Source organism: Bubalus bubalis, chromosome 17 (genome assembly GCF_019923935.1).
Source record: "Bubalus bubalis isolate 160015118507 breed Murrah chromosome 17, NDDB_SH_1, whole genome shotgun sequence".
Lineage (NCBI taxonomy): Eukaryota > Metazoa > Chordata > Mammalia > Artiodactyla > Bovidae > Bubalus > Bubalus bubalis.
The window spans coordinates 1230771-1258550 of NC_059173.1; the positions used below are offsets into that span (position 1 = coordinate 1230771).

At 52.8% G+C, this 27780-nt stretch overlaps 1 protein-coding gene across 5 annotated transcripts in view; it reads left to right on the forward strand.

Moving 5' to 3' along the window:
- The window catches only part of SPECC1L (sperm antigen with calponin homology and coiled-coil domains 1 like), an 87152-nt gene that overhangs the window by 9445 nt on the left and 49927 nt on the right, over positions 1-27780 (forward strand). For 4 of the 5 annotated variants that reach the window (XM_044930629.2, XM_044930628.2, XM_006065616.4 and 1 more), the window contains 4 exons: positions 13395-13584; positions 17278-17431; positions 20779-22415; positions 23358-23565. In XM_044930629.2, coding sequence (XP_044786564.2) covers positions 13432-13584; positions 17278-17431; positions 20779-22415; positions 23358-23565 — 2152 coding nt within the window. In that variant the 5' untranslated portion in view covers positions 13395-13431. The remainder of the gene's footprint in view (positions 1-13394; positions 13585-17277; positions 17432-20778; positions 22416-23357; positions 23566-27780) is intronic. The other variant, XM_044930627.2, reaches the window with a different exon arrangement.

A 27780-nucleotide genomic window follows, 5' to 3' on the forward strand; every position in this document is an offset into this window, starting at 1 on the left:
GATCGGGCCCCTCCGGTCCTGGCTTCGATTCCGCCTCTCGGATATTTGGCTCCCCTCTCTCTGTGTGGTCCTTAGAAGATGTGCGTGGCACTGGCCCTGCCTCGCCTCGGGTGTGGGGCCGGGAGAGGCCTGCCCGTGCTGCCCTCGTGTTCACCGTGTGGGAAGGCGCGCCTTCCTGCCATCCGGGGCCTCCGAGCGGCGCCTGTCCTGAGACTGCTTCCAAGGCAGGGGGCTTCTCACCCGGCGGACTCTGGACTTGCGGATGACGGGCCAGCGGGGAGCGCTGTGTGAAGCAGGCGCCGGGTGCAGCCGGGCACCAACCCCAGCGCGTGGCCTTGAACTCTGGGTCTGGAGCTCTGTGGAGGACTGGCTGACCGCGCCTCCCTCCCTACTGCCGAGCCTGTGCCCAGCTCTGGGTTGCCAGGTGAGCTCCTGGACGCCAGCTGCACTTACGTTGCGGGTGAAGAGCGAATACTTTCTGGTCCAGGTGCGTCGCAAAGGTTGCGGGACGGCGTGCAGTGAGGCCTGCTGTGGTCCCAGTGCCGGGGGACGGGGCTGGGCGGGGGCGCAGCGTGCAGGGGAGTGGGCACGCCCTGAGGGGCTGTCACGCCTGAGAGGCGGGTGGTGTGGAGTGCTGGGGCGGAGACAGGGGCTCCAGGCTGTGCTGCCCTCCTGGCGTAGATGCTGGAAGAGGGCTGCAGGAGGGGTGGGCACAGAGACAAGGGTTGTGTTGGCTACCGCCTGCCTTGGGGGCTGGTACTTGTCTCCACTGGGGTTTGGCGTCTCACGTCTCACCACGGCTGCGCCTGAGACTGAGGAGGGCAGCCCGTCGTGGGGAGCCTGGTCGATGCTGCTCATGCCCTGCCCTCGGCGGCCGGCTGGCTCAGGTCTGCGCCTCCGGGTGAGAGTAGGGAGGGGACAATCCAGGGCAAAGCGCCCGCAGGCAGTGGGCCCTCAGGGTTAGTCCCCGCCTTCCCTCACCCGTGTGCCGTCGGGGCGCCGGGCCATAGTGGCTTTTCACTGTCCGTCTGGGGCCGTGGGTCTGCCCGGCAGCGAGCGAGGAGACCGCAGGAGGCACAGGTCAGCGCGAGCCCCTGCAGCTCCGAGCCGCCTCCGAGCGGCTGTCCTTTCCCAGAAAACGTGGTTAGAAACCAGGGGTGTAACTGGCCCGTGTCATAACTGCTCCCTGTTCTTCAGCCAGTTCTGCTGGGTTGGCTTTCTCAGCTCAGCAGGTTGTCTGTGCAGATGAGACCCTATCTGTGGTCTGCTGCGCAGAGACGAGCATCTTCCTTCCCTCCTGGGTTTAAACCGGGCTTTTTGTGCCCAAGTCTTTCAGCCTGGACGCTGTTGATTTTGGGGTGAGGAGTGCCCTTGAATTGTAGGGTGTTCAGCACCCCAGCTGCGACACCAACAATGTCTCCTGACGGTGCCGAGTGTCCCCTGGAGGCCGGACCGCCCGCATGGTGACTGCTGCCTGATCCTCCAAGGGCAAAGGGAAAAGTGATCCTTTCGGTTTTTCATGAGTTTTCATTTTATCTAATCAGCAAAACACTTACTGAAAAAAGATTTCATTTTTATTAAACTGAACTCAAGTTCTAATCTATTTTAATTTGGAAAGACTTTCTTTGTGCTATTGGCAAAACATTTCTCAAATCTGAAATTTTTAGCTTTTTTTTTTAGGGATTTATTATATTGTTGCTGCTGCTGCTTCTAAGTCCCTTCAGTCGTGTCCGACTCTGTGCGACCCCATAGACGGCAGCCCACCAGGCTCCCCCGTCCCTGGGATTCCCCAGGCAAGAACACTGGAGTGGGTTGCCATTTCCTTCTCCAGTGCGTCAAAGTGAAAAGTGAAAGTGAAGTCGCTCAGTCGTGTCCGACTCTTTGCGACCCCGTGAGCTGCAGCCCACCAGGCTCCTCCATCCATGGGATTTTCCAGGAAAGAGTACTGTTGTTACATTTGAATAATTAGCGAATTACAAAAAATGTTTCTTTCTGTATTTCAGAGTTAAACATGTTCAAATATATCGAATTGGTATTTTTAATTAAAAGTATGGCCGACAGTTAATTTTATGAATACAGTATTGTGCAATTTTGTAACTGCCTGCCAAAAATCTGAGCATAAAGCCATGGTTTGAAAGGATCATGAATAAACATTTTCTTTTTGTAAATATTCAAAAACCTTGGCTGAGCAGGGAAAGGAGGCTCAAATTTTCTTGCATTCTGGGAGTTTGAACTTTGGGAACTGATTTGTTTTGGACTGAATCTGGAGAAATCATTTGTGTACTATAGCCAGAAATTCTTCTGGGCTGTCTTTTTCCAGCCGTGTCACTCGTCTGGAATGTTAAGCATCGGCAGTAGTTGAGCGGTCTTTTAGCAGCTTGTATTAAAAAGGAGGTCTCCAGGGTGGATCTGAAGCGGGCTTCGTATAAGATTAGGGTTGGTTGGTTTGTTGTTTTTGTTATTCTTTGCAAAGCAGTAAGAAGACGACTTAGAGTTCTACGTTTGAAAAAATGCAGGGAGCTTCTAGTTGTTTTCAGATATTCCCTTGTGTTAAACCCTGCAGAATAATAGAAATGGTGAGTTCGTGTAAGTGACTTTTTCTGTGACCAGAGCAAAGAGAAGCAGACTCGCACTTGTGGATTTTTGTTGCTGGTAGTTGGTGCCTTTCTCCTAGTGTCTGGTCAGTAGCTGGAGTTCAGTGACGAGCTCAGACTCAGGGCAGGCTGCTTACCTGCCACCCTGGCCTCAGTCTCCTCTTTTCCAGGCACATAGGGTGGCTTCTAATCAACTGTGCTGGTCTGGGCAGCACGGCTCTCCCCCGGCAGCCTGCTCTGGGCTTAAACAGCAACACCAGCAAAGTGTCTCAGCCACCTCATTACTGTCTGACTCTCTGCCCTTCACAAAGCTGCATTTTTGAAATGTTCTTCATCCTTGTCTCCTACTCAACCTTTTATTCCATTCCAGTGACATCTGACTTCTCTCCAGCCGTCCCCGCCCTTCTGGTCGACTTCAGTGTCCACTCGGGCACGTGGTCCTGTGGATTTGCCCCCCAGACCCCTCGCTGCCAGCGTGGCCAGGCAGAGAGGAGGTGGCTCTGAGGGGCAGGGGTGGAAGTGGGAGAGGGGCTGCTTTTTCCTTTCCCTTCCTCTGTGGCCAGGAGAGCGTTTGGAGGGGAGCGCACACTTGGGGTTAGTGGTGGAGGTGGAGGAGAGGCCCACCGGAAGGCCGCCTTTCCGTGGGGCCGGAGTCTGCGTCACTGGTTTCTGGGAGCAGGGAGAACGCCTACTAAATGTGCACATTAGTCGATGGGCCACACCCTAATTTTAGGCAGGCAGTAAAATCTGTGTTAAAAATGAGAAAATTTCATTTCCTCTACCCTTCCCCTTCCTTCTCCCCACTGCCACTCATGGTTTGTTCTCTCTGTGAGTCTTTTAAATGTTTATTTTTATTATAACATGGGGTTGCAAAGAGTCGGACACGACTGAAGCGACTGAGAGGCAGCAACATAACCTTTAAAAATTGTGGATCACGATACTATACATCTGTGGTTTGTGTAATGTTTGAGCTAAATCGCTTCAGTCGTGTCCCACTCTTTGTGACCCCATGGACTGTAGCCTGCCAGGCTCCTCTGTCCATGGGATTCTCCAGGCAAGAATACTGGAGTGGGTTGCCATTTCCTTCTCCAGAGGATCTTCCTGACCCAGGGACCAAACCCACACCTCTTAGGTCTCCTGCATTGGCAGGCAGGTGCTTTACCACTAGCGAGCGCCACCTGGGAAGCCACACTTACGCAACAGTAAGTGGTAGCTTGTGCTTCTATTAAAGATGGACTTGAAGGAACTCCCTGGTGGCTCAGTGGATCAAAATCCACCCGCCAGGGCAGGGCACATGGGTCTGATCCCTGGTCTGAGGAGATCCCACGTGCCGTGGGACAGCTAAGCCTGTACGACACACCTGCCCTTTAAAGCCTGAGCTCCAGCACTGCGGAGCCTGTGACTGACTCCCGAAGCCTTGGAGTCGCACCCACTGGACCACCAGGGAAGTCCTTCCAAGTCTGTATTTTTCTTTTTTAATGTACATCTTTAAATGTACTTTCTGGTTGTGTGTTAGAATTCACAGATTTAAAAAATGTATATGTTGAGGAATTCAGAATAGAAAGTCTGTTGCATTATGATTTACTTAATTAAAACATTTCTAATTGAAGTAGTTTTCAACCTTCTGTTGGAGTACTCATGATTTTATCAATTGGTTATTTGTTTTGATATATTTAGCAACATTTGCTCACAGGCTTCAATTTAGTTTGCTAAATTTCCATTTTCCCTTGACAGTGATTCCTTCTTAGTGTTTTAAGTCTCTTTTCTTAATTTAAAATTTTAATATTCTTACATTTTGAATGTGGAGTTTGTGAAGAGAGAGAGATATTTAGATTGCTTGGATTGAAACCTTTTTTTGAATTTTAGTGGAGTGTTACCAATATATAACATAAAAACACCATAGCTAATACCCAACACCATAATTTAAACACCAAAGCAGTTTCCTTTTTTTTTTTTTAATGGTTCTGATCGTGGCTCTGAGGGTATGAATTATGAGATAGAACGTTTGAATTTCTGTTGCTCCTAATCCGTCCTCCTGGCCTTGCCAGCAAGGCCGGCAGAGTCGGCGTGACTTTCTGAGGGCTGTGCGGGCGGGCCTGGGGCCCCAGTGCGGCCTCCTGCTCACCCTTCCGGGAGCCCCGCCACGCACTGGCCGCGCTCCTGGTGTGTGGTTTTCAGTGGGCCGGGGGCAAGTGCTGTTTGTTGACATCGATGTGCCGCAGTGTATAATTTAATGCAGTAGTGAGTAAAAATAATCTTTAGTCATTCCTGATGAAGGGTTTCTCTGACAGAGAGTCCTTTGAGTTGCTGCTTTTGTTTTAACAAGGCATTAGTCATACTTGGGGCATGCCGTGTGTTGGTATAAATCATGCCAGCTCACATTTGTGCCATCCTTGCTGTGGGCCACCCTGCTGAGCACTGGGGGGTTCATTATTTCATTTAATCCTCCCCAAATCCTTATCAGGTGGGTAGTATTATTGCCATCCCATTTTATAGATGAGGAAACAGATTTCAGAGAGGCCGACTTACCTGCCTCAGGATACAGGTTTGATCAGACACCGCAGGTGGGGCAGTCTCCCAGTGGTGGTGGTTTGGTCACTAAGGTATGTCCGACTCTTGCGAGCCCATGGACTGTAGCCCTCCAGGCAGGAATACTGGAGTGGGTTGCCATTTCCTTCTCCAAGGGGTCTTCCCGACCTAGGGATCGAACCCCCATCTCCTTCTTTACCAACTGAACCATTAGGAAAATCTCCCAATACTGTTTTTTTTTTAAATAACACAGTGGATTTAATAAATGATCTTTTTTAGGGACTCCCTGGTGGTTCAGTGGTCAGGACTCCATGCTCCTGCTGCTGGGAGCGTGGGTTCGATCCTTGGTCGGGGAACTAGGAAGCTGCGAGCCTCGAAGTGTGTCCTAAATAAATAAATCAATAGAAACTGTCAATTAAGTAACAAATCCGTTTTTCTTTACTGAGCCGTGCGGCATGTGAGATCTTAGTTTGCCCAACCAAGGACCAGCCAGGCCCCCTGCAATGAACGTGCAGGGTCTTAACCACTGGACCACAGGGAGGGCCCCACGGGTCCATTTAAATAGTTGTAAATACCAGTGCCCTGAGTGTAACAGGGGAGAGTGGTTCTATTCGGAGGGGACTAGGCGGAGCACAGAGGCCTTCAAAGGAAGAAGTGGCGAGGGGTCAGGATCCTGGCGCGGCTCCCCGCGGGAGGCCGGCCCCTGTGGTCACCACGCGGGCTCCTGTGGGCGCCGTGCCGGGGCCTGGCGGTGCTTCTCGCCGGGGATGGCCGCAGAGCTCCCTCGTGGTTCCCAGGACAGTCCTCTCAGGGAGGAGCCTTCCTGATGCAGGGCAGTGACGGTTAAGGTAAATCTTCCGGTCCTTTTGCATTATTTCTGAAACGTGGTTAGTGTGTTTTCTATGGGTGGATGGTTGGGGAGGGTGGAGTTTCTGAATCACTGAGAAAAATTGCCGTCCCCAATCCTGGGTTCTTGCTACACTTTTCTAACCTTTGAGCCCTGGTGAATAACTTCTAGAACAAGGATGGTGGGATTTTTGTTCTCTTCCTTGGTCTGCACGTGTTATTTTGTATAGTAACTCTGTAAATTGGGTTTTATCGACTCTCCTTTCTGGGAAAGGAGGCAGCGCGAGTGGGCGCCCCGCTGGGGCCCAGCGCTGTGCGCTGTGCTGAGGCCCGAGGTGGGGGTGCGGGGTCCGCGATGCAGCCCAAGCCCTCATCACCGTTTGCTCTCTGCCTGTGACATCGCCATCAGGTGCGAGAAGTGCGTTAAATTGGAAGGGTTTTGGAGTCAGGAGGTAACCGTCGAGATTCCTTAAACTCAGCCTCCTTTTATTTTAGGTGAGGATCTTGATTGGACAAATTACTTAGATTGAAAACAGCACTTTTTACAGGGAGAGCTAGTGGGTTTCAAGTCAGAGTCAGAATTTCAGAACGTCCCAAAGGCTGGACCTGCAGCTGAATTTGACCTAATGATAGTTTTGACAGATCCAAGTGTAGGGCTTTCTCAGAATGTGAATGACGCAGCTGTGGAAGGAGAGTGGTGGAGTGTTGGCTGTCCGGTTTCTTCAGCGTGTCTGTGTGTTTGGAGAGATTCATACTAAAGTGTTATCAGTAGGGGAGAAAGGAAAGCAACTCAGCAGGAGTGTGTGTGAGAGGACCTTGTAGTATTGGTGAGGGCGAGGCCCCGCGTCTGGAAGGGGGAGGTGGGAGCAGGCGGGCTCTGCTTGCAGACCGGGTCCTCCAGCGTCTGGGAGGCGGGGGTGCGGCCCTCAGGTCCGGGCGAGCCTGGGCTGAGGGCGCTTCTGAGCGTGGAGCTCGCTCCGGGGGCAGCGAGGCCCTTCCAGCCCCTCTCCCCGAGCGCCTCCGTGCGGCCTTCGGCCTGCCCTGCACAACCCCAGGTTTCTCTGTGGGAAGGACCCCAGTCGGGGCGGCGCCACCCTCAGCCCCCTTCTCTGTTCTGAGCAGACGCAGGTCTGCAGGGGCCTGTGCGGTCGCCGCCTCTGCCCTGTGCCTCCCTCCCCGCTCCCGCGTCAGCCTGCACGTGTACAGACCTCGGGTTTCAGTGGGATTTGTAAAGGGTGGCCCTGTTCACTTAGGCACCTCATTCTTCCCCCGGACTGTGAGCCCCTGAAAAGTAGGTGCAAATGAAGTCGTGTCCGCCTCTTTGCGACCCCATGGACTGTAGCCCGCCAGGCTCCTCTGTCCATGGGATTTCCCAGGCCAAAATACTGGAGTGGGTTGCCATTTCTTTCTCCAGGAGATCTTCCCAACCCAGGGATTGAACCCGGGTCTCCCACATTGTAGACAGATGCTTTACTGTCCGAGCCACCAGGGAAAAGTAGATATCTGTGTCTTAATCAGCTTTGGGCGTTCATGCATTTGTTTGTGCCTTGCTGCACTTGCTTCCTCTGGTGACCAAGGCGAGAGCAGATGAGCCCAGGAGGGCCTTGGAATGAAGGAATGGAAGCCCAGACCCTACTATCCTCCCCTCCCCATGGTGTGACTGTTGACGGAACAGCATCACCTGTCTCCCCTCCTGCCCCCCGGGGAGACAGCGTCTGCCCTGCTCGTCCAGTCATCAAATGACCGCAAGACCCCTGTTCAGTCGGTTCTCCCTTGAGCTGGCCCGCTGTTTTAACAGCGTCTCCCTCTCTAATAAACTTTATTCCCTCTCATTGTGTCTCATATCTGGAAATTCTTTTCCAAACCGCACCTGGACCACGACACTTAGCAGAGAACTGGTGTTTGGCTCATCTTGGTACAAAATACACGTTCAGTGCCTGTTGAGGAAGCATTGCCTTGCCTCCTGACTTAGTGGTCAGCACCGTCCGCCTTCTGGCTGGGGCGGGGGGACACGCTGCATGTGGGGTTTCCTGTAAGTGGCCTCCAGGATACTTTGCATCCTTAAGAGCCGTGGTTTGACTTGTAAGCAATGTTTGATCTGCCGCTTGTGGAAGGCGGGGTGGCCCTTGGTTTTCCTTCGGGGATTCCTGGGACCTGTAGAGGGCACGCCCACTTCCTGTGTGTCTGGGGATGTGTAATTAGCTTTAGGCCGGGCTCCTGGAGCGGTCAGTCCTGTCCGGGAACATCCTGGTGAGAGGTCTGGCCACCCAGGCTGAGCGCGGGCACTCCTATAAATGGGAGCAGTTGTATCTCTGCCCTCGCCTAGCAAAGAGTTCTAAATGAAACAGTCGCAGGCCTCTGCAGACGAGCAGGACCGTGGCGCAGGTGTTCACATTTACATCTATAACGTAACACATACTGATTTGGACCTGGTGCTAAGTTTTCTACGATCTCTCCGAAAGGTAGCTTTTATATTGAATAACGTAGTAATTAATTACACCTTCAAAATGAAAAAGACGGGTCAAGAGGACCAGCACTGGCCCCTAGGACAAGTAGATAAGTCTAGAAGGGGAGGTTGAGGGTGTAGTTTTAGCTTGTTGAAGTGAAGTGAAGTCGCTCAGTCGTGTCCGACTCTTTGCGACCCCATGGACTGTAGCCCACCAGGCTCCTCCGTCCATAGGATTTTCCAGGTAAGAGTACTGGAGTGGGGTGCCATTGCCTTCTCCAGGGGATCTTCCCAACCCAGGGATCGAACCCAGGTCTCCCGCACTGTAGGCAGACGCTTAACCATCTGAGCCACCAGGGGATCCTTGCCCTTAATAGGGATCATTTTAGAAAATTGTAGCCTTTTTTTTTTTTTACTGACCTGTCTCAGCAGTTGGTGGACACTGTTGACATTTTACGGGTGGGGGCCCTGGAATTCTAGATGCAATGAGGTGACAGTTCCGGGTATAAAAACTCCTCCTGAAACCTGAGAAGCTCGGAAATATCTTGCTAAATTATTTATGTGGATAGAAACAAACAAACTTATGACTGAGTCTAGAATCTTATTGCACCAAGAAAGCTTTTTTAAAGTATATTTTTTTGATATACGTGGAATTTTCCAAGATTGCAATTACTGTAGACACTGAGGGGAAATTGTTCTGTTCTCAGCTTTTTGAAGTGTGTTAGGGTTCTCCGGAGACAGAGATGGAGAAGGAAATGGCAACCCACTCCAACATTCTTGCTTGGAGAATCCCATGGACTGTAGCCTATCAGGCTCCTCTGTCCATGCGGCCGCAAGAGTTGGACATGACTTAGCGACTAAAGCACCACCACCACGGGAGAGAGCCGGTAGGGCAGAAGCAGCCTTGGTAAAAGGGCTTGGCTTCCGCAGCCATGGGGGCTGAGTCGTCCCGAGGCCTGCAGTTGGCAGGCTGGGCCCCCCCGCCCAGAGACTTGGTAGCAGAAAACACCAACGTCCCACCTCAAGCCAGCGAGGAAGAGTTCCATCAGACTCCAGCCTTTTTCTATTCACATCTTCACTTAGTTGGGTAAGGCCCACCGACATTAAGGAGAACAATAAGCTTCACCCACCCAGTGAACTCAATTATTGATCTCAATCAGAAATGCCCTTACACCCAGAATACTGCTCGACAGAATGTCTGGGTGCCCCGCTGCTTAAGTTGACAGACGGTTAGCCGTATCCCACGAGTGTGGCTTCCCCTTTCAGAAGGCGACACTCTTAGAGCGTGCGCGGGAGACAGCGAGCGCCCGAGCTGCAGGAGCTTGGGCCCAAGTCGGGACTGTTGGTGCCTGCCATAGGGGTTCCGCCCAGAGCTGTGGATGTCTGACTGTTTAGTTCCTAGTATACTCTTGCTTGAGCAGTTTCCTGTCGAGATTCATGTGCGAGTTACTATAAATCACCTTCACATTGTTGGCACATTGTGTGGACATTTTTAGGAAGAACGTGTGTAATGAATAGGCTGTCTCTGGATTTCATCTCAGCAGTAACGGTGTGCTTACATATCTGTTGGAGGGGGGACCCGGGTCAGGCGGTGAGAGCCACTGGCCCGAGAGTGTGCCTGGACCCCACTTGCCAGCGCCCCGGGCGGTCTGTCTGCATCTCAGCCCCGAGGGCCACTGCCGTGCGCGTCTCGTCTCAGGCGCCTGCGCACCGCCGTCCCCTCTTTACCTTGCCGGGCGCTGCACAGCACTGGGGCCTGCCTTCCAGAGGTTCTGGTTTGCGGCCGTCGGTTTCCCTGAAGAGTAGCACTATTCAGAAGCAATTCATATGCCACACACCTCACCCACTAAAATGTAAAATGTGGGAATTATCTGGCGATTCAGCGTTTAGAGCTGCATGCTTTCACTGCTGAGGCCGAGGTCAAACCCTGAGCTGGGGAACTGAGATCCCGGAAGCCTCACAGTGCGACCAAAAAAAGATGTAAATTCAGTGGTTTTTAGTATATTCACAGGGTTACCACCGTCACAAGGTGAGTTTAGAATGTTTCATCCCGAAGAGAAAGCTGTACCCATGAGCGGTTAGTACTCTTGTCTCCTTCCCCTAGGCAGCCTCTGTGCAGCTTTCTGCCTCTGGGTTGGATTTTTCTGGAAAATTTGTGTAAGTGGGGGTCACAGAGCACATGCTCATTTGGATCTGGTCTTTTATCCGGTACCGTATTTCCAAGGCTCATCGTGTTGTGCCAGTTACAGCCGAGGAGCAAGTAGTTCACTGGGTGGATGGACTGCGTTTGTGAGAGAGAGAGAGAGTGTGAGTGTGTGTGTGTGTGTGTGCGCGCGCGCGCTCAGTCGCATGTGACTCTTTGCGGCCCCGTGGGCCGTGGCCCACCTGGCTCCTCTGTCCATGGCATTCCTCAGGCAAGAGTACTGGCGTGGGTTGCTATTTCCTACTCCAGGGCATCTTCCCGACCCAGGGATCAAACCCACCTCTCCAGGTGGATTCTTTACCACTGAGCCACCTGGGAAGCCCTTACATTCTGTTTGTTGCTGCTGCTAAGTCGCTTCAGTCGTGTCCGACTCTGTGCGACCCCATAGACAGCAGCTCACCAGGCTCCCCTGTCCCTGGGATTCTCCAGGCAAGAACACTGGAGTGGGTTGCCATTGCCTTCTCCAATGCGTGAAAGTGAAGTCGCTCAGCTGTGTCTGACTCTTAGTGACCCCATGGACTGGAGCCTACCAGGCTCCTCCGTCCATGGGATTTCCAGGCAACAGTACTGGAGTGGGGTGCCATTGCCCAATTAATGGACATTTAAAATTGAAACAAAATGTTATTTGTATGCAGAAAGCATGTAAACACAGAACTATATGATAATGTATATCCAGTAAGTAACAAATACATGCTAATAAGTAGAAACTTATTTAAATGCTAGCAAAGAATTCTGTCGTGGTTTAATTGGTCGTTTTTGAGGTTGTTTGGGTTGTTTCCTTTTTTTTTTACCATCGTGCATAATACTCCCATGGACATTGGACGTCAGTTCCCGTGTGGACACATGTTTTCACTGCTCTCGGGCGTGTGTGCGGCAGGAGGACTGCTGGCCTGCGTCACCTCCTGAGGAGCTGCCAGGCAGTGCCTCTGCCGGCAGCCTGTGAGGGCTCCGGCCGCGCCGCGGCCTCACCAGCGTTCGTCAGCGGCCATCTGCTCGCCCGTAGCCACCCTTGGAGTGGGGAGCGGCTGCTCACTTGGCTGTGCCTCTGGGCAAAGGCAGTGACGGTCGCACTAGGCGGACTTCAGGTGCCCAGGAGCCACCCGTGGGCAGCACAGGCGGGCACAGGACAGCTGCATTGTTGCAGTAAGTTCCCTTGGGTTGTGCAGACCAAGGAAAAGTTTAGGGACTGGGAGTGGGGCTGAGTGGTGTGGGAAGGAGGGCTGCCTTGGAATTTGGAGCAGAGACACTTCGGGGAACCATTGACAAGACAAGAGACTTAGAAAAGAGAAGGTGATACAAAAGGAAAGAGAGGCTGAAGGAAACGTTCTTAGGATCTTGATTTTTCTACAAAATCGACTTAGTGATAGGTCCAACCCAGTTCTTTGCTGGTACAGGTAGAAGAGCGGAGTCGCTGGTCGGCAGGGTCAGCATAGCCGTGTTGTGTGTGTCCTGGGAGGCGTCTGTCTGGGTTACTTTCAGTGTCCTCCGGGGGCCTGGAGGGAGCCTGGAACGAGCAGCTGGTGGGTCTGAAGTCTAGGGAGCGTCGGCCTCGGGCCAAGCGCTCATGGCGTGCGGAAGAAGAAGAAGGCAAGCAGACAGTGATCTGATCACCGCATACAGCATTTTCTGGAAGGAATAACTGAGAAGTTGGGGGGAGGCCAGAGAGGAGCCCGAGGTCTCGCTGTGCTTCCCTTGTGGGGTGTGGTGGCAGTCACAGCGTTCTCTTTGCTCTGAGGCCTTACCAAGGAGAGGTGGAGCGGAGCCCCTTCCTTCTGTCTCACTGTTCCTGCCGCCAGACCAGTTGGTACAGTTTGTGCAGATCGGGCAAGATGACTCGGGAGCGTTTGAGCAAAGTCTGGGTGAAGTGGTCGTTGAGGCTGTTGCAAGGGAGCTTTTCTCTTCCAAAAGGTTATTCTGTAACTTTCCCTTTATTTCTAAGTGTGTAGAAACCTTCCTGAAACAGACCAGCCTCTTTTTTGTGCTCAGCGGCACTGAGTGCAAAGGCCCTTCTGTTCACAGCAGACTTTCACTTGTGTTAGTTGTGTGACTTTCTTTACCCAGACCCGGCCAGCGTGTCTCCCCAGACACAATCTTGCTGCAGAGACTGCATTCTGGCTCTGCTGATAGAGGTGTGCTGGGCGGCTGTCTGGCCACGGCTCTGTGTGCTCTCTGTTCTCCAGGTCCTCCGAGCTGTGAAGCCCAGTCTCTTCCAATCAGGCGGGAAGTTTCCTGTCACGGTTCTCACAGGCGTACAGAACGCCTTACTTTCTGAACGAAGCGTTGAGTCTTATGTTCTGATAGGGCATTTTGGAGCTTCCTCTTGATAAAAGAGAGATGCTGGGAAACATTTAGATCCTGATGCTGGAGTTTCTGGGCTGTTCTGCTGGTCTGTGTGCAATGTCAGGACAAATATTTGAACCCGGGACTGTGCTGGATAATTTGGAAAGCGTGATCCCCGTGGGGACCTGTAAAGCGGCTTGTGCTCACTGCCAGGACGGTTATTGCTTCTCTGCGCGTGCGTTGAGTTGGCCCCTTCCGTTAGAGGTCTGGGGTCTTCTTTGTACTGAGAGAACCAGAATGCAAAGAGTAACTTCCGATCAGTAGTGTTCAAGAAGGAAGTGCATTCTGATTAACTAGTCTACGAATTTTTCCTCATTTTCTGTAACGACATCTAGCTTTCAGACATTTTTATTTCATGGTAAGATCCTTTGAAAACAAATTTCTAAAGCACTTTCTTGCCGTTTTGTTCTCGGGATAACGCCGTTTCTCTCCACAGATTTGCCTGTAAATGCATCGCGGAGAGGCAGCCCAGAATGAAGAAAGCAAGCAGGAGTGTCGGCTCAGCGCCTAAGGTGTCGGGGACGAGCAGAGTGCAGGCAGCGGACAAAACCAGGCCCGAGAGCAGCTCCTCAGCCTCTGCAGGCAGCAGGCCCGTGAAGCCTGGGGCCGCAGCAGCGTTGTCGAAGGTATTCGTGTGACGTGTTTGCGCGCACGGCGGGTGTAGGAGGAGCATGTCTCCCTGTGTTGGGCCCGTCATTACCAGCGATGCCGGGTGGCAGCTCGGTTGTGAGCAGAGTGCTGTGCCTCCGGGGAAGGGCCCCCTTCCGGGAGCCCGCGGAGCGTGGCGTGGAGGCAGTCATTTGCAGGAAGAGTTCAAGTACTGAGAAACAGTCAGCTGTCTGGGAGAGCAGGAGAGTGGACTGCGCCGTTTCCAGCAGGGAGACGCTGCTGCTGCCTGAGGAGGCTGATGGGGCGCGCACGCATGCAAGGTCTGGCTGGATGGCCAGTGCGACATTCCCGAACCTCCGCACGGTTCTTCTTCCCGCTCCACCCTTTATTACACTGCCCTGAAGAGTGTGCTGGTTAGTATTAATCCCACGTAGAACTGGGTGGTATCAGTGTAGGTAGAGCGTGACTCGTGTTCTCGTTACACCCCTTCCTTTGGAGGCTGCTTTGCTCCCTGTCGGTCACGGGCGTGATGTGTTCGAGCCTTGGCTCTGGGGCAGGCTGGCCAGGCTGGCTGTGCGCCCTCGGGCTGCGGTCAGGTTGCAGCGGCGCACGGGCCGGCCTGCGAGCAATGGCAGCAGGCTTGTGCGGCCCGGCCCGGGAAGCGCCCTCGGCCCACGGTCCATCCCCGACAGGGCCGGTCTCCCCGCGGCACTCCCGGTGTCTGTGGGAGGCTGCTGCGGGCCTTTTTCTGCTGGTCCGGTGTTCGGTTCGGTGGGCGGAGGGCCCCACGGTCTTCCTCCAGACTTTCTCAGGCCAGAATTCATCGTGCCTATTCTTTGCTTGCTTGTTTTGGGGTGGAGACTTTGCCTCTGCAGAAAACCTGGAGCGCATTGCTGCTTGTCTGATGGGGAGAAGCCAAGCAGTGCCTGAAACACAGGCTGTCCAGAAGCCTCTGTCCACTCAGGGCTTCACGGACTGTGACCTAACTATTTTAAGAAGTGCCTCGCAGGGCGCCTCGCAGGAGCAGCTGATGAGGGACTTCCTCGCATGTGTGGAAAGATCTAGCAGGATCTAGATCTAGTTTTTCTATCCCAAGGTTGTCAAACCTGAAGACAGACTCATTCCAGGGGCTGGGAGATGCCTCCACGTTTCTCCTCGCTGGGGCCGTGCTGAGTGGCTGGGTGTCACCCTGTGACCCTGGGGTGATACCCGGAGTTCACCTTTGCCCTGCTTCCTCAGTCTGAATCAGCACACTGAGCCATTTCCTCTGCGACAGAGCTGCCTCTCCTATAGGAGAACCGGGGTTTTCTGCCGGCCACTCAGTTGCTGGGCTGTCTTTGCAGCGGAGCGCCTGTGTAGCTGGGTGACCTATGACTTACGGGGCTGGAGGAGCAGGTTGAAGCGTTGGCTCGGGACGTGCACACGGCCAGCTGGATTGCCTCTTCCTCGCTGGCAGGCAGCGTCTGTGCGGTTCATTCTGGAGCGCGCCCTGAGCGTGTCAGGTCTCGAGAGGCTTGGGCCCCGTTGATAGCGCCTGGTCTTGAGCAGTGAGTCCTTCTCCACCGTCAGGCGGAGAGAGCCGCGTTCTCGCTGTGCGCCCGTGTCTGTGGCCTGGGCTCCGCTCAGCTGGCTGACTTGTGAGGAGCTTGTGCGCGCCGGGGAGGGCACTCAGGAGGGCGCTGTGCCTCCACTGCAGCACGTGCTTTCACTGTTGGAGTGAAAGGTAAGAAGGAAAGAAGAAAGTAGTGAAAATGGAAAAATTGGAAGAAGCAAAAGGGCCTGGAGAGCCCACAAAGCTAAGCGTCGCTCTATCTTCCCTGCACGCTTCCCTGTGCTGCTTCAGTAGATGGCCACGTCCCACAACCGGATTCACGCCTGTCACTGATGAGCTTTGATGATTAACCCCAAGAATGAGGTGTCGGACGTTTAATCACTTGGGTGCTGTGTGCACACACCCGCTCCCGTGGACACCCACACGAGGTCTGTCGCTGCCCAGCACTCGTGGACCATGTGGCACTGTTCCTGCGGTCGTGGGCTGTGGAGATGTGCCTTTTTCTTTCTTAAGAAATAACGTCTTACTTTTTCCGCCCCGGGTCTTCACTGCTGTGCCCAGGCTCGCGCTAGCTGCAGCGGTGGGAGCCCTCTCGAGTTGCGGTGCGCAGGCTGCTCTCTGCGAGTGTGGGCTCTGGGCCCCCAGGCTCCAGCGGCCGCGGCGCAGCTTCCGCAGGCGCGGGCTGTGGGCTCCCGAGGGCACGGCCTGCAGAAGTTGCTGCACGAGGGCTCCAGTTCCTTCGTGGCCGAGGCTCTTCCCAGACCAGAGGTGGAGCCCATGCCCCCGCATTGGCAGGCAGACCCTCGTCCACTGCAGTACCAGGGAAGTCCCGTTTCTTCCTTTTGTTTTTTGGCTGCAAACAAGGATTGAACGCAGCCCCAGCATGGAAAGTGCTGGTTCCTAACCACTGGGCAGCCAGGAAGCCCCCGAGTGTACGCGTGTCTGCTTCTTACTTCAGATGTTGTTTGTGGCTAGGCCTAGTAAGATGCAGGGGAGGACCACTTCACCTTAGTGGGCAAAACTTTTGGATCTTTATTTGTTCAAAAAATGATTTCATTTATTTTTGGCTGTGGTGGGTCTTCGGTACGCTTCGGGCTCTCTGGTTGCGGTGCTGAGCCGCCTGCTGCGGTGGCCCCTCTTGTTGCCGAGCGCGGGCTCCAGGCACCCGGCTTCAGTAACGGTGGCACGTGGCTCAGCGGTGTGCGTCCCGGGCTCCAGAGCACGGGCTTAGTTGCTCCAAGGCATGTGAGATCTTCCCAGATCAGGGATCAAACCCCCATCTCCTACATTGGCAGGTGGATTCTTTACCACTGAGCCACCGGGGAAGCCCTGGTCCTTTGATTTAAAAGCACATTTTTGTTTTTTTTCCTCCCGTAGATCTTTAACTCCTCTGTGTTCTCTCTCATTTCTAGGAGAAGTAAAATCAGATTTTTTCACTTTTTTTCCTCAAGTAATAATTTTATGCCCAACCCAGTTATCTAGAGTACTTGTTTCCTTTTTAAAAAGCTCACATGTTTTTCTGTCATCTTCATAAAGCATAAGTAAATCAAATGGTCTTTCTCACGTAGAATGATCATTTAACCCTCACTGTAACCATAAAGTCTCTAGTTTTTTATTTGTATGTTATGTGGGCTTTTTAAAAAATCCCCTTCTTTCAATTTTGGCTTAGGCTACCAAAAAAAAAGTAGATAAACGTTAAGAAAATAAACTTGAGAGAAACTTCTATTAGATGTTGGCTCCATCACTGGATCACTTCAGAGCAGTGGGGCTGCTTCTCGAGGAACTGCCCGGTGGCGCGTGCCGGCTCCGCGGCTCCTGCTTGCTGAGTCACCGCTGAGATGAGGGGCAGCAAGTAGGGTGTCCTCACCTCTTCTCACCCCGCACTGAATCTGGCACGTGGGGGCATATGGTGGGCTCCCATGACGTCTTTGAGTCCATTGTGATCTTCATATCTTTAGAAAGAAGTTGCAGCTGTTTGTGAGCCAGCGAGAAGGTTCCGTTTCTGCAGCACCAAGGCATGTGCTGCCTGGTAGCTGCCAGGAGGTCTTTGCAGAGGCCTTGGACTCAGCCTGAAAGTCAAGGACTTTGGTTAGGGTCAGAATGTTATTTAATCTCGCTTTATCTAACCAGCTTGTTTTTAATCTTTTGTTGCTTCTAGACCAAGAGCAGTGATGACCTTTTAGCTGGGATGGCTGGAGGGGTGACCGTGACCAATGGTGTCAAAGGCAAGAAGAACGCCTGCTCTTCCGCCGCGCCGTCCGCGCCCGCGCCTGCCGTGAGCGCTGCAGAGAACAGGCCCAGGACCAGCACAGGTGCGCGCTCGGCGGGGTCCCGCAGGTGGGGCGGCAGTGTGCAGGGAGTGCCGCTCGGTCCTGGGCAGTGTCTGGCCTGTGCACAGCTGTCTGGTACTTCACCTCCACATGCTCATCACCCTGTCACTTGAGGCCGCTCTCGGCGCCCTGACGCCCACCCTCAGCTCCAAGCGTCACCCACACATACCTGATCATCTCTGAAGGATAAGTGCGTGTTTAAAACTATATTCACAGTGCCATTACCAGGCCTTAAAATAATCACTTCTCATATCGTTATTCAGTAAATATTTAAATTTCATACTGTCTTATAAGTGTTACATACATACACTTACTTATTTGTCTGGATTAGGATTTACCAGGATTCACTTAAGGTCCACATACAGTAATTGCTGGTGTCTCTTAAGTCTTCATTTTTAAATCTGTGAGTTCACCCCGCCCCTTTTTTTCCTCGCAATTTAGCTTTTGTAGAAACTGGTTGTTTGACCTATAGAGTTTCTGGATTTTATTTCCTCCTTTTTGGCCATGTCATGCGGCTTGTAAGATCTTAGTTCGCTCACCAGGGATTGAACCCAGGCCCCAACAGTGAAAGCACGGAGTCCTGACCACGGGGCCTCCAGCGAGTTCCCTCTGGCGATCTGGATTTTGGTATTGCGCTCCTGTGATGCCCGTTGCCGTGTTCCTGTGTTCTCTCTGTTCACTGTCAGTGCCCTGGATTTAGAGCCTCGATGGGGCAGATTTAGGGTCCTCCCCTCCTCTCGCCCGCTCCTTCACGCAGGACTGCTGTCTGTCCATCTGCCCGTGATGTCTGGCTGTCTCCCGCTGCCTGACGTTAGCAGCCTCTGATAGTCAGTGCCTAGATCCATTCATTCCAGTCCTGCCTTTCTTTCTTCCTTCATTAGCAGCAATTTTTTTTTTTTTAAGGTTTCATTCTGTAATCCGGAGAGTAACACTTTCATATGTTGCTTCTTACACTGAAAGAAAAAAACTTGGAAACTTCCAGTAGTCTTAAGATACTGTGCTTGTAGTAAGTGTGTGAAAGCAGATCGGCAGAAACTAGAGCAGGCCCTCCCTTGCTCTCGTCGTTCAGGTTCTTGTCCCCTCTTTGTGTACTGGACTTCCTCCTCGGCTGGCGTGCCAGCTGTGCCCCCGCCTTGACCCCGCGTGGCCTTTTCCTTCCATGCAGACCCCGGCCCACGCCGACTGCGGCGCCGCGGTTAGCAGGAGGGAGCGTGGCCGTCCTTACTCGGCTCAGTGACAGGTGTCACTCCATCTTCTCCTCACCGCAGCCCTGGAGGTTGAGGCCATCCTCAGGGGTGTCATTTAGAGGCTCTCAGCTCAGCATCGTGAGAGCCCCGCACAGAAGCTGCAGTGCCCCGCCCAGGCCGTGCACCCCTTCGCTCAGTGAATGCTTCCTGGGCGCCCGTTCTGTGCCAGGCCTCAGAGCTGGTGATGGAGCACCCTGGACCATAGGTCTCTGCCCTGGAGCCCGGGTCGTCACCACATTTAACGCTCTGGCTTGTGTGCCGAAAAGGAGGTCCAGTACTCTGACCCCTCGTATCCCTCCCTCCCTGGCCTTCAGGGTTTCCCTGTGTGCAGACGCCGCTCCCCTGCTCCCGCCTCGCACCCTCGCAGGCTGCCTTCGGTGGCCACTCCCCGGGCCCTTTACCGTGTCTCCCCTTCCCAGCCTCCATTTGCAGTCGCTCCTCTGCCTTTGAAATCTAGTGCAGATTTGTAATCCGTCTCAGTTCTTGCGGAGAGCGTGCTCTTCGCCTCGAGCGTGGCCTCCCTGGGCTTCGCTGCTCCGTCTGCTCGTGCTCCTCCTGCTGCTCTTCCTCCTCCTCCTGCTTCACGAGGCGCCCTCTGGCTTACTCTCCGCCACAGTGCTCTAGAAGATTCACTGAACATTGCTGCTGCTCAGGGCCTGTGGAAGCCTTCCTCTCCTGCCCCATCTGCCACGTGGCCTTACTTTTCCTTCCTGCGTGCGATGCCGCATCTAGCGCCTCGTCCCCGTCTGCCGAGGCCTCCAGCATCCCCTGCCTGCGCTCCCCTAGCCGCGGCAGAAGCAGGGGCTTCCCACAGCGTCCCCCGTCAGGCAGAGCTTCCGCCCTCCGCCCCCTGGTTAGCCTGGTGCTGACACGAATCGTTATTGGTCAGGTCTAGAACTTACTTTTCAAAGTAAAAAAGAGTCTAATGATTTCTTTAAGTGTTTGTGGATGAGCACGTTCTTCTTGTGTTAATTGAATGCGCGTCACGCCAGCTGTTTGCACAGGTCCAGCTTTAGCAGGTGACACTGTGCTTGCTTCGTGCACGTGTCGCCAAGGCCCTAGCGGCGCTGCTGCGTCGCTTCCAACACCGATAAAGGCCGAGCGGTCCTGGTAAGTTGCAGGTTCTGCCGCACGGCCTGCCTGCGTTTGAATCTTGGCTCACCCATGTATTACCTGTGGGACATTGGCAGATTATGTATCATCTCTTCTTGGGTTTCTTCATCTGTAAAACAGGATGATGGTAATGAAGCCTGTGTAAATTACCGTGTGTGAGCTGGTAATACGTGTGTGTAGTGAGGATGAGTGCACGCTGCCTGTTTGAATAATTCTTGTTACTGCTGCTGTTTGTGCGACACTTCCCAAGTGGTGCAGCAGCAAAGAATCTGTCTGCCAGTGCCAGAAACGCAGCTTCCATCCCTGGGTCGGGAAGACCCCCCTGAAGAAGGGGAAATGGTGGCCCCCTCCAGTATTCCTGCCTGGACAGTTCCGCGGGCAGAGGAGCCGGGTGGTCTGCCACCCGTAGGGTCGCCAGGGATGGGCCGCGACCGAGCGACGGCACGCACATGTGGCGCTCCATGACGTGGACGCGTTTTGCGTTTTCTGTGATCACAGCTCTTGTGTTTGTTGTGGGCAGCTTAGGTTTTTCTTTGTCCAGAGGCTGCCCCTCCCTCTGGTCACCCGTGGTCTTCCTCCCTTCCTGCTTCTGCAGGTGGTTTGCTGTGTGGCCAGCTGTCCCTTAAGGCACCTTCCTACAGCCTCCCTGGACGCTGGGCTCCGGCCGCCTGTGGAAATCCACGGTTTGGGATTCAAGTCCACGTGTACTGAGATAGGACTCACAGTCCATAAACCTGGCCCTTCACAGCATGAAGCCCAGTGTGAAACGTCTTTTTTCATTGATAAATAAAGGGTGATTGATCTTCCTGTTTGGAGGGGGCCGAACTTGACAGTAACCAGACTCGCAGGCGGGGCCAGCGTGACGGTCCCTGTGCAGGGCCTCAGATCATTCCTCGTTTCCTTGGGGCATAGCTGTGTGCCTGTCTCTTGCTAATGTTCTGCCTTAAACTCTCTGTCTTAATCATGTAGGCACGAGTTCTTCAACCAAGCGGAGCACTTCCACAGGTAATAAAGAGTCCAGTTCTACTAGAGAAAGATTACGTGAACGTACCCGACTAAACCAGAGCAAAAAACTGCCTTCTGCAGGTCAGGGGGCTAATGACGTGGCGTCGGCCAAACGCTCCCGCAGTCGCACGGCTGCGGAATGCGACGTCCGCATGAGCAAGTCCAAGTCGGACAATCAGATCAGTGACAAAGCTGCTCTGGAGGCCAGAGTGAAGGATCTTCTCACCTTGGCCAAAACCAAGGACGTGGAGATTTTACATCTGCGGAGCGAGCTCCGGGACATGCGTGCTCAGCTGGGCATCAGCGAGGACCCCCTCACCGAGGGCGCCGAGAGGTGCGAGGAGAAGGAGGCCAGCGTCGTGCACCAGCCAACTGACGTGGAGTCCACGTTGCTGCAGCTGCAGGAGCAGAACGCCGCCATCCGCCAAGAGCTCAACCAGCTGAAGAACGAGAACCGCATGCTGAAGGACCGGCTGAACGCGCTGGGCTTCTCCCTGGAGCAGAGGCTGGACCATTCCGAAAAGCTGTTTGGCTATCAGTCCCTGAGCCCAGAGATCACCCCTGGTAACCAGAGCGACGGCGGCGGGACGCTGACCTCCTCGGTGGAGGGCTCGGCCCCTGGCTCGGTGGAGGATCTGCTGAGCCAGGATGAAAACACGCTCATGGACCATCAGCACAGCAACTCCCTGGACAACCTGGACAGCGAGTGCAGTGAGGTGTACCAGCCCCTCACGTCCAGCGACGACGCCCTGGACGCACCCTCGTCCTCGGAGTCAGAAGGCCTTCCGAGCGTAGAGCGCTCTCGCAAGGGCAGCAGCGGGAACGCCAGCGAAGTGTCCGTTGCGTGCCTGACGGAGCGGATACACCAGATGGAGGAGAACCAGCACAGCACGAGCGAGGAGCTGCAGGCCACTCTGCAGGAGCTGGCCGACCTGCAGCAGATCACGCAGGAGCTGAACAGCGAGAACGAGCGGCTCGGCGAGGAGAAGGTGATTCTCATGGAGTCCCTGTGCCAGCAGAGCGACAAGCTGGAGCACTTCAGCCGGCAGGTTGAGTATTTCCGCTCCCTCCTGGACGAGCATCACATTTCCTACGTCATCGACGAAGACGTGAAAAGCGGTCGCTACATGGAGCTGGAGCAGCGCTACATGGACCTCGCCGAGAACAGCCGCTTTGAACGGGAGCAGCTCCTTGGCGTCCAGCAGCACCTAAGCAACACCCTGAAGATGGCCGAGCAGGACAACAAGGAGGCTCAGGAGCTGATTGGGGCGCTCAAGGAGCGCACCCACCACATGGAGCGGGCCGTCGAGTCCGAGCAGAAGGGCAAGGCAGCCTTGGCCGCCACCGTGGAGGAGCTCAAAGCCACCCTGGCCAGTGACCAGATCGAGATGAATCGCCTGAAGGCCCAGCTGGAGAACGAGAAGCAGAAGGTGGCGGAGCTGTACTCTATCCATAACTCTGGAGACAAGTCTGACATTCAGGACCTCCTGGAGAGCGTCAGGCTGGACAAGGAGAAAGCAGAGACTCTGGCCAGTAGCCTGCAGGAAGACCTGGCCCACACCCGGAATGATGCCAACCGGCTGCAGGACGCCATTGCAAAGGTACCGTTTCAGTAGATGGAGGGCTCTGGAGCCGCGCGGAGTGGCTGTGGCGCATGGCACGCTTCCCGAGAGCCGGCAGCCCGGGGGGCGTGCCACCAGCGCTTCCTGAGGGCCTCTTTTTCTGAGCTGCTTGTCTTGGGAGGGAGTGAAAAGTGTTCTGGTAACGATGTCACTTCCACTCTCACTTTTCCACCGTGGTCCTGCCTGTGAAAGGCTAAGGCTGGGGTCACACCTGACGGAAGTTGTCCCCAGTTCTGGGGGTGCCCAGGGGAGCGTGGCACGCAGGGTCACAGCGCCCTCGCGGCTATATTGACACAAGAAAAACGGAGAGCCAGAATTCTAGTCTGTGGGGCCAGCAGCGTCTGCCTCTTCTTCTGTGGTGTGGTTTTTCAAGTAGAGTTCTAGGAGTTTGGGTTAAGCTGCTGTGCAATTTGTATGAGAGTCTTTTCTTAATATGTAAATCTTAATTTTTTAAGGCATGACTTTCAGAGATACAGTTTAGGAGATATATGTGTTGGTGCGTACATGTTGGGGGCCCGTGTGAACTAACAGTTTGACAGTATTTGAGAATTTTTGGTTTCTGTTTTTAATTTGATACTGAAACCGTCAGAAAGCAGACATCATTTTTGTAGGAAAGCATGTTAATCGTTGATGAGATGCATGCCTTCAGTCCAAACTTTGGAGAAGGGAAGACTTCCAAAACCTCTTCGTAAGTACTGTAGCGAGGTTCAGTGTGATGTCAGCGCGAGGTCAGTGGTGAGGCAGAGCGCCGTGCTGAAGCGTGTTGTGTGATGTCCGAGGCACTGGATGCCCAGGGTGGTCACACGGCCCTCCTCACTCTGGCAGAGCAGTGCCCCCTTCACTCCCAGCCCAGGGGGCCTGTGCCTCCGTCCTGGGACTTAGCTCAGAACAGCACTCACTTTCCTGATCAATTTCACACAGGTAGAAGACGAATACCGAGCCTTCCAAGAGGAAGCTAAGAAGCAAATAGAAGATCTGAACATGACCTTAGAAAAACTACGATCAGAGCTGGAAGAAAAAGAGACAGAAAGGAGTGACATGAAAGAAACGATCTTTGAACTTGAAGACGAAGTGGAACAGCACCGGGCGGTGAAGCTTCACGACAACCTCATCATCTCGGACTTAGAGAGTAAGTGAGGCCCCCCACCCAGGGATAGTGCTTGCCTGTCTCCGACTTAGAGAGTAAGTGAGGCCCCCCACCCAGGGACGTGCTTGCCCGTCTCCGACTTAGAGAGTAAGTGAGGCCCCCCACCCAGGGACAGTGCACGCTCAGGACGGACATGGTGGGTGGCTCTGCCTGGGCAGGGCTCTGGGGCAGCAGCGCTGTGGCCGGGCAGGCACTTGTGGGCTGGGGCCTCATGGAACCGCCCGTCTCCCGGCCGCTGTTTTGCTCCTGAAGGACTGTTACACAGAAGCATCTCTTTAAAACTGCGTAACTGTGAAAAGTCATTTCAGTGAGACATTAGTGGGGCTGTTAACTCTCTAGATCTTAGGAAAAGCCGTCTGTCACCAGCGTCTAGCGGTTGAAGTGTAGTGAGACCAAAGCTCCTGCTCTTTAGGGCTGCAGCACGGGTTTCTGTTTGCCTCTTTACTTGCCCTCCTTTCCGTGAAGGTTTATGGTGGATTTGGATTCGGATTTTGGATTTGGATTTTGAGTTGGTCTGTTTGCTTTTTTAAAAGATTTTTAGAAACTCTTTTGTAATTATTTCAGACTTATAAAAAAAGTTGCAAAAATAGTGCAAGCATTTCTGTGTGAAAATTTGATGAAGAATGGAAGTTTGCGTGATCCTCTCACAGACTGTGCATTATGTTGCACGTGAGGAAAAAGCTGCACAGTGGGGCAGTCGGGCAGCACTGCGACGGGCACGTGATGTGGCTGGGCCACATTCTGGCTGAGATGCGACTTCACCTCGTCACAGAGAAACGCTTAAGACAAAAAGATGAGGAACATTGTACTGGGAGGACTGAGTGGTGTTTCCCCAAAGATGCCGGTGTCATGAAGGACCGAGGCTGAGGGGGAGTCCCAGGCTGCAGGAGTGGGGACGGGCCAGCCCCTACTCCCTTGCCTGCCGGGCCCCGGGCTGCCCTCAGGCTGTGGGGACGGACGTCGGCACAAACGCGTGAGGTGGACAGCTCTCTGGGTCTGAGTGCTGGTAGGACCACACACTGCATTGTGCCGGGGTGAGGGACGTGGTGTGTGTCCTTAAGAAGGAAAGATGAATACAGGCAGACAGGCAGGGAGCAGAGACAGCAGACGATGGAACACGGTGCACCGTTAGGTAGGCGAGGCTGAATCAGAGGTGCGTGGGAGCTCAGGTCTGGGTCCTGTGTTACTTCCTGTATCTTTTTGTAACTTTCAAGTTATTTCCAAATGATACGTTTTAAAAGTTCTTATGTACTCTTTACCTGGATTCCTTGAATATCAGCAAATTTTAAGTAGTAATGGCTGCTAAGGATGGCCTAGTGGGGATGGGGAGGATGGAGGTAACCTTTCTGGATGCCTTGGTGGTTTTTCAGTCGCCCATACGTGCCTGACTCTTTGTGACCCCATGGACTGCAGCATGCCAGGCTTCCTTGTCCTTCACCATCTCCCAGAGTTTGCCAAAACTCATGTCCATTGAGTCAGTGATGCCATCCAACCGTCTCATCCTCTGTCACCCCCTTCTCCTCCTGCCCTCAAACTTTCCCAGCATCAGGGTCTTTTCCAGTAAGTTGGCTCTTTGCATCAGGCGGCCAGAATATTGGCGCTTCAGCTTCAGTCCTGCCAGTGACTATCCAGGGTTGATTTCCTTTAGAATTCACTGGTTTGATCTCCTTGCTGTCCAAGCAACTCTCAAGAGTCTTCTCCAGCACCACAGTTCAAAGCATTAATTCTTTCGCGTTCAGCCTTCTTTATGGTCCAAGTCTCACATCCATAGATGACTACTGGAAAAACCAAAGCTGTGACTAGATGGACATTTGTGGGCAAAGTGACATCTCTGGTTTTTAATACGCTGTCTAGCTTTTCATCCGAGGAGCAAGCATCTTTTAATTTCATGGCTGCAGTCACTGTCCGCAGTAGTTTTGGAGCCCAAGAAAAAGTGTCATAAGTCTGTCATGGTTTCATTTTTTTCTCCATCTATTTGCCATGAAGTGATGGGACCAGATGCCATGATCTTAGTTTTTTTGAATGTTGAGTTCTAAGGCAGCTTTTTCGCTCTCCTCTTTCACCTTCATCAAAAGGCTCTTTATTTGTTCTTCACTTTCTGCCATAAGGGTGGTGTCATCTGCATGTCTGAATTTATTGAAATTTCTCCCAGCAATCTTGATTCCAGCTTGTGATTCATCCAACCTGGCATTTCACATGATGTATTCTGCGTAGAACTTAAATAAGCAGGGTGATGATACACAGTCTTCATGACATACTCCTTTCCCAATTTTGAACCAGTCTGTTGTTCCACGTCTGGTTCTAACTGTTGCTTCTTGACCTGCATACAGGTTTCTCAGGAGGCAGGTAAGGTGGTCTGGAATTCCCATCTCTTTAAGAATTTTCCACAGTGTGTTGTGATCCACAGTCAAAGGCTTTAGTGTAGTCAATGAAGCAGAAGTAGATGTTTATCTGTGATCCAACGGATGTTAGCAGTTAGATCTCCGGTTCCTCTCGTATGTCTGTACATCTTGTAAATCTGGCTTGTACATCTGAAAGTTCTCGGTTCAAGTACTAATGAAGACTAGCTCGAAGGATTTTGAGCACTACCTTGCTAGCATGTGAAATGAGCTCAACTGTGTGGCAGTTTGAACATTCTTTGGCCTTTCTTTGGGATTGGAATGAAAACGGACCTTTTCCAGCCTTGGCTAGAGCTGTTGAAATTTCGGGTCATGCTTCTTTGCGGACCGACAGGCAGATGCAACGTGGAGCTGGAGCACCTGTGCCGTGGGTGCAGGGGTTGGCGGGGGGTTGACCTACTCCCAGGAGAGGGGGGATTGTTTGCATCAGCCCTCAAGGTGTCTGGTGGTGATTCTGAGCTCTGGCTGGTTGACCTGGCATTTGTAGGATGACCTCAGGGCTATTCAGACTATTCCAAAGTGTGAGGGTACTGAAGTGGCTTGTGGTACTGTATTCCTGAGGGACATAGTGATGCACTTTTTCATCTAAAGTTTCAGAAAACTTTTAATTTAACATTTATGTCCAGTTTGTATTTCATTGTCTGAACTGAGAAAGTTACTGCGTTTTACTTCCTAAATACAGATGGTTCTAAAGTTTCAGATTAACTTGGGAGTTCAGTGTCGTCCTTTAGTACAGATAATAGCCTTTTCCCTTGCAAACCTTTTGCTTTGAATGTGGAAAGAGTGACACCTTGTGGTAATTGGGGTGATAGCTAGAAAAATGTTAGAGGTTTCCAGGGACAAAATTTTCCATATCAATGCCAAAATAAAAATTACATAAACAGGGTATGGATTTTAATTATAAAATGGCTGAAAATCCTTAATAAAATCTTTTTAGCCATGTAGTTTCTCTCCCGAATTTTAAAATAATATTTTATTTTGTATTTGGGTATTGCCAATTATGGAAATAGTAACAGGCTTTATTTTCTTGGGCTCCAAAATCACTGCAGATGGTGATTGCAGCCATGAAATTAAAAGACCCTTGCTCCTTGGGAGGAAGGGTATGACCAACCTGGACAGCATATTAAAAAGCAGAGACGGTACTTTGCTGACAGAGGTCCATCTAGTCAAGGCTATGATTTTTCCAGTGGTCATTTATGGATGTGAGAGTTGGACCATAAAGAAAGCTGAGCGCTGAAGAATTGATGCTTTTGAACTGTGGTGTTGGAGAAGACTCTTGAGAATCCCTTGGACTGCAAGGAGATCCAACCAGTGAATCCTAAAGGAAATCAACCCTGGATAGTCACTGGAAGGACTGATGCTGAAACTAAAGCTCCAATACTTTGGCCACCTGATTCGAAGAACTGACTCATTGGAAAAGACCCTGATGCTGAGAAAGATTGAAGGCAGGAGGAGAAGGGGACAACAGAGGATGAGACGGTTGGATGGCATCACTGACTCGATGGGCATAATTTCAAGCAAGCTCCGGGAGATGATGATGGACAGGAAGCCTGGTGTGCTGCAGTCCATGGGGTCGCAAAGAGTGGGACATGACTAAGCAACTGAACTGAACTGATAGCTGATTAATGGGCTTCTGTGATGGCTCAGCGGGTAAAGAATCCACCTTCAATGCAGGAGACACAGGTTCAATCCCTGGGTCAGGAAGATCCAGTGGAATAGGGAATGGCAACCTGCTTCAGTATTCTCGCCTGGGAAATCCCACGGGCGGAAGAGCCTGGTGGGCTGCAGTCCACGGCGT